At 45.3% G+C, this 6,635-nt stretch overlaps 1 protein-coding gene across 1 annotated transcript; it reads right to left on the bottom strand.

Annotated features, from left to right (window-relative positions):
* Positions 1 to 1,223: 1,223 nt before the first annotated feature.
* On the bottom strand, positions 1,224 to 4,367 carry LOC129759266 (uncharacterized). The gene has a single exon (XM_055756678.1). The coding sequence runs from the start codon at positions 4,365 to 4,367 to the stop codon at positions 1,224 to 1,226; it is 3,144 nt and encodes a 1,047-aa protein (XP_055612653.1).
* Between the last annotated feature and the right edge of the window lie 2,268 nt (positions 4,368 to 6,635).

Below are 6,635 nucleotides of genomic sequence, written 5' to 3' on the forward strand. Positions count from 1 at the left end.
AAAATGATGAACACATTCATTCATAGCATCAGTTTTTTTTTTCACCATCTAACAGTACGAAGCAATCGCCAGTTCATAGTTATTGTTGAGGATTCAGGCGGTAGCTTACCGCTTTTGATTCGAATCGGAGGTTTTACTTTCCGTTGCTCGCCAACGGTGTAGGAAAGTAGTAGAAGAAGTAGAACGATTCCTTCTGCGTTGGCCAATTGGTTCGTTTGCTCCACTTATTTGCTGCTGACTTGACTCACTGCTGCTAGCGGGTCAGGAGACAAGTTCTTGGTGCACTTGATCCAGGCCGCACACAATTTACAGCAACATTCGCGCCGTTCCGGGTTTCGGATGTGCTTTGGAAACACAAATTAGACGACCGATTTACGAGGACAAACAAATGAAACACAACTTTATTAAATTAACTTTCGACCGACAAAACAAGCAAACAATAGTACGGAGCCGACGTTGCCGCTTCGAGAATTTATTTCCAACTGGTTTATGCTGACTTGTTGTTGTTGTTGTATCAGCTGGTTGGTGAGTTACCGTTTCAAAACAATTCATCCGGTAACTCACTGCTATGCTATTTCTTACACTAGGATGGTTCAATTTTTTACGTTTGACATTTAACAAAAAATAATTATAGAAATTTTACACTAACTATAAACTAGAGATTTTTGACTTCTGTAACGATGTTTCGTGTTACTTTTCTTAACATTATTTGGAAAAGTATTGATTTTAGGTTTGGTAATAAACATTCCGGCCACCTTGAAATGGCACGGACATTTCAACACTGCTTCGATATTATTGAGGAGCCTTCATCGATTTCCTTCATCTTCGACTGCGTGGACCAACAGGACGCATCATGGCACCAGGAGAGCAGGAGGAGCGATTGGTACTGGGCGGTACGGACACCATCTGGAGCTTTGCTTTCTGGAACAAAGAGGAACCCAGTAGACCAACAAACATAAAATAAAATGATTGGAACCGCAATCACCTGGTGCTAATGGTTTTCATACAGGAGCTAACTTAGAGTGTAGCTCTACTCATTCAGGCTGCAATCTGCGACTACTGGTTCTGGGAGGTCCGCAATATACAGGCGGAGACGACGACAAGTGGTTCTGGGAAGCAAAAGGGAACCAAGTAGACCAACAAACAACGTTTAAAAATATTGGAACCGCAATCACCTGATCCATGAAATTTCGTACAGGAGCTGTCTTAGAGTGCAGCTCTACTCATTGGTTGTTTTCAGGAACTGCGGTGACCGGTTCTCCAACGGGCTGCTCATCAGCTGGATTGGGTTCGGGTTGTTCTGGTACGGGTAACAGAGCAAGTTTATTGACACACCTGGAAACGACATCTCGCTTCGCAGTGCGTAAGGTGACCACTCGTACGACGCCGTCTTTCCCAGGATGAACGGCTGTGATGATCCCTAGTGGCCATTGGGCTGGCGGAAGCAGATCATCTTGGATGATCACCATTTGGTTGGGCTGGATTACTGTAGATGGTCTACGGTGCTTGGTGGCTCGGGCTTGAAGCTGCTGCAGATATTCTGGGTACCATCTACGCCAGATTCGTTGGAACCGTTTCTGCGTGAGCTTCCAATGCGACAGTTGATTGTCCGGAACAGTTGCGACGTCTTCTTCGGGTGGAGATCGCAGGCTTTCACCGACAAGGAAATGTCCAGGTGTCAGGGCTTCTAACTCGTCGGATTCGGTTGGCATCGGAATCAAGGGTCTGGAGTTCAGACACATCTCCACCTCGGCTAGTAACGTCGTCATGTCTTCGTAGGAAATGTTGGAGTGGCCTATTTCTCTCAATAGATGGTGCTTCGCTGATTTCACTACTGCTTCCCATAGACCTCCGAAATGGGGCGATCGAGGTGGTATGAAATGCCACGCAACTCCAGATTCTGCACACCAATCCAGGATGTTCTTGCGTCCTCCGTGTTCGGTTTTCAGCATCTGGTAAATTCTGTGCAACTCGTTGTTTGCACCTCGGAACGCAGTGCCATTGTCGCTGTGGATCTCGTGGGGAAAGTTTCGGCGGGCAGAAAATCGGCGAAGAGCAGCGATGAAGGCCGGCGTGGAGAGATCAGACACCAACTCGATGTGAACGGCACGTGTGGTAAAGCAAACGAAGATGCAAACGTATGCCTTCGTTGGGCCTCGGTTACGGACGAGAGACTTGATGTAAACTGGTCCGCAATAGTCCACACCAGAAACGGCAAACGGTCTTCGGGGCGCAACACGGGACGTAGGCAAATCTGCGATACTTTGCTGGATCATCTTTGGTCTGCATCGGAAACATTTGTGGCACTCATGGAATGTGCGGCGCACTAGATTGCGTCCACCAATGATCCAGTACTTTTGACGGATCGTGGCGAGCATTAGTTGTGGGCCGGCTTGAAGTAAATTTCCATGATAATACTTCGCCAACAGTTTTGAAAGTGGGTGTTTCGCGAGCAGAACAACTTGATGTTTCGTAGCTTCCGGAACGGTTGCGTTGGCCAGAACTCCTCTAATCCGAATGATTCCATCTGATTCTAGTTTTGTACGGATGTGCTTCAACTGCGATGAAGACGGAAGACGACCGGACGATGCTAGAGTGGCTAACTCCTCAGGAAAACACTGTTTCTGGGCAAGACGACACAGTGTCAAATCTGCTTCTTGCAGATCGGCGGTGGTAAGCGCTTGGAATGGGTCAATTTTCGTCTTCCGTGCAGCTGCTTTCAACAAGCGGAAGTATCGCATGCAGTGAGCGATGGAGCGCCTGAGTTTTTGGTAACTGGAGTACATTCCGAAGATACGATCTACAAACTCGTCATCCTTCACGACAGCTGGAAGCGCGGCAACTGGAACTCTCATTTCACTCGTCGAACTGGTTTGGCAGGCTGACAACTCGGTTCGTGGCCACTGCGAAGGCGGTAACTGGAGCCATGGAGATCCAGTCCACCAAAGCGGATGATTGACGAGCTCAGGCGGACTTATTCCACGGGACAGAACATCGGCTGGATTCGATTCTCCGCGAACATGCATCCACAAATCTACATCGGTCGAATTCTGGATCTTAGACACTCGGTTGGCCACAAATGTCTTCCAGCGATTGGGCGGTGATTGTAGCCACTGAAGGACCGTCGAGGAATCAGTCCAGAAGAACACTTCGGCAGGCAACTTGAGAGCACGGTTGACCTTCTCGGATAGGCTGACAGACAGAACGGCTCCACAAAGTTCCAACCGAGCAATGCTGTGGTGGCTTTTCAGCGGTGCGACCTTGGACTTAGATGTCAGCAGTACGACACGGACGACTCCATCACATTCCGACCGAATGTAGCAGCAGCTGCCGTAGGCCTTCTCCGACGCGTCCGAAAAGAAATGCAACTGAAAGGATGTGGCATTGGCGGAAGACACGTATCGAGGAACTTGGATCGTGGCGATGGTATCCAGCGTGCTATGGAACTCCTTCCAATCGGCCTGGTACGACGCTGGTAGTGGGCGATCCCACTCGAAAGATTCTCCGTTTTCTGTTCGAAGTCCCCACAAACGCTGCATGAACAATTTGGCGACGGTAATAATCGGTCCAACCAAACCAAGTGGATCGAAGATCTGGGCGATGTACGACATAATCTTGCGCTTTGTGAGTACTGGAGCTGGCAGGGGCAATTGGACTCGAAATCGTAGAACGTCAGACCTTGTTTCCCAAACAAGTCCGAGCGTAGAGACAGCCTGATCGTCCTGCAGGCTGTGGATTGCGGATACGGCTAAATCTTCGGGAGGAATACCTCGAAGCGCTTCAGGAACATTGGATGCCCATTTCTTGAGTGGTAAACCCGCAGAAGCAGCTAGAGCGGATGCTTCTCGGCGGAGTTGAACGGCGGATTCGACATCTTCGGCACCAGTCAAACAGTCGTCAACATAGAAGTCGTTCTTGAAAACTGGGGCGGCAACAGGAAAACGACTGACTTCATCCTCAGCGAGGCGTTGTAACGTACGAGTGGCCAAAAATGGTGCAGAAGCGAAACCGTACGTAACAGTCTGCAGCTCAAACGTTGCGAGAGGCTCTTCGGGACTTTGGCGCCAGAGAATTCGTTGGTACGTACAGTCGTCTAGGTGCAGTTGTATTTGGCGGTACATCTTTTCAATGTCGGCTACGAGTGCGATTGGGTGGGTTCGGAAGCGCATAATGATCGACAGTAGATCGTCCTGGATAGTAGGTCCCACCAACTGCATATCGTTGATGGAGTAGCCGGTTGATGTCTTGCACGAAGCGTCAAAAACAACACGGACCTTGGTGCTTGTGCTTGTCTCCTTGAAGACTGGATGATGTGGTAGATAGCAGTGGGGGACAGAGTCGTCTACTGGATCAGTCAACTTGATCATGTGGCCCAAACGTTCGTTTTTTTTTTTTGTAAATTATTTATTTGAAACGGCTCATACCTTTAGGCTTTAAGGAGCCAAACTCGTTTTGTTTGATTACAATTGTGTACTTAGATCTAGTTCACTTTTTTTTTTTTTTTTTGAAGAAAAAGAAAGATAGAAAGGGAAATATGAAAATAAAGAGAATTATAGTCGAAGATCGATAGCTTTTAGGAAAAGGTATATCTCGAACATATAGTCCAAGTCCATCATACCTAATACATCCCTCACTGGAACGTCGGGTGGTTTTCCTCGGGCCCGAAGGGAATCTATAAAGTTCGCTCTGGCGAATAGGTGGTCCTCACACGACCAAACAATATGCTCGATGTCATGGTAACCTAGACCACATCCGCATAAATTGCTGCCAGCAATATTTAAACGATAGAGTACCGCATTCATGGAATAATGATTGGACATGAGACGGGAAAATATACACTCAGAAAAATACTATTATACATGCCATAAGATTCTCTCATGAAGTGGCGCCATAAGAAAAATCATTGAAATTCATAAGATTCTCTTATGACGCGAATGAATTCTGAAATGAACACTAACTTCAATGAGCGGTTTTTGCTTTTCATAAGAGGATCTTATGGAAACATGAAATGTCACGTATAATGATGAAAATTCAAGTTATTTGTTGTTTACTATTTATTTTTCGTCAAATTCGTTTGAAATAACATCATGAATGCACTATATGCTCACCATCAGCAGTAAATCGACACCCGGTTCCAATAAAGTTTTTTGCCGCATCCGGTTCTTTGCGCCTTGGCTTTGCGCTTTGTGCCGGTCAGTATGCTGAAAAGTAAACCAAAAATGTATTTTGAGTTCGCAAATATATTCAACGTTAGCAAAAATTGAAACTTAAACTAAAACTTACCATTTAAAATCACAAAATCACATTCAACTATGCACTTAGGAACACATATAATTTAACAAGAGTTCTTTGGCTTTTGGTGAAAAAAACTGAAGGAATTAATGAATATGTTCATTTTATTTTCACAATGCCGTATCTTCTATTTTTTCATAAGATGTTCCTATGAAACTTGATAGAATTTCATAAGACTCTTATGAAAACCAATTTTGCACTCTAAAAAGTGGTTCATAAGACGCATCTTATGAACATTATAATAAGAATTTGCCTGAGTGTACGAATAAAATCCCGAGTCAGGTTCAATCTATTAAACCAGGGTTTAAGGCTTACCTTTGGGATAATCGAGTGGAACCACCGACCCAACTCATCCTCGTCCCATCTACGCTGCCAGTTGACAAGAGAGTTTCTTCGAGCCAAGAAGTAAAATTCGTTGAATACGATTTCACGCTGGTAAATGTTGCCTTCCATCGCACCCACTTTTGCAAGGGAATCTGCCCTCTCATTGCCTGCTATTGAGCAATGTGAGAGGACCCAGATAAAGGTGATAGAAAAGCAACGTCTTGATAAAGTGGTCAATATATCTCGTATCATTTCGAGGAAGTACGGCGTGAATTTTCCTGGTTTTATAGAGCGGATTGCTTCAACAGAGCTGAGACTATCAGTTATAATATAGTAGTGTTCAATAGGTCGTGTGGCGATACTATTCAAAGCCCAGTGAATAGCTGCTAACTCTGCAACATATACAGAGCATGGTGACTGGAGACTGTGAGATGCGCTGGATATTTCGTTAAACACTCCAAATCCTGTTGTTTCCTCTATAAGTGATCCATCGGTAAAGTACATTTTATCAGCATCGACGTGTCTATATTTAGCTTCGAAAATTCTTGGAATCAGAAGAGGACGATGCGGATCCGGGATTCCACGAATTTCCTGCTGCATAGACAAATCAAACTGGACAGAAGAATGATCGTAGTCTGGGCTACAAACACGAGTTGGAGAATACGAAGAAGGGTTTACCTGCATTGACATGAGGATATGGTATATAGACATAAATCTGGTTTGAACATTTTGCTCAAGTAACCTTTCGAAATTTACAATCACCAATGGGTTCATGACCTCACACCTGATGAGGAACCGAAGTGATAGTGAATTGAATCGATCTTTCAAAGGGAGTATTCCTGCCAAAACTTCAAGACTCATGTTGTGTGTTGAGGGCATACAGCCCAAAGCGATACGGAGACAACGGTATTGGATACGCTCTAGTTTGATGAGGTGAGTTTTGGCAGCTGACTGGAAACAGAAGCTACCATATTCCATAACGGATAGAATAGTTGTTCGATACAATTTGATAAGATCTT

The sequence above is a fragment of the Uranotaenia lowii genome, unplaced genomic scaffold, assembly GCF_029784155.1.
Source record: "Uranotaenia lowii strain MFRU-FL unplaced genomic scaffold, ASM2978415v1 HiC_scaffold_1335, whole genome shotgun sequence".
NCBI lineage: Eukaryota > Metazoa > Arthropoda > Insecta > Diptera > Culicidae > Uranotaenia > Uranotaenia lowii.

What these genes read in the sequence shown, in the direction of transcription:
- LOC129759266 (XM_055756678.1), bottom strand. Translation starts at nt 4,367, where the DNA reads ATGATCAAGTTGACTGATCCAGTAGACGACTCTGTCCCCCACTGCTAT.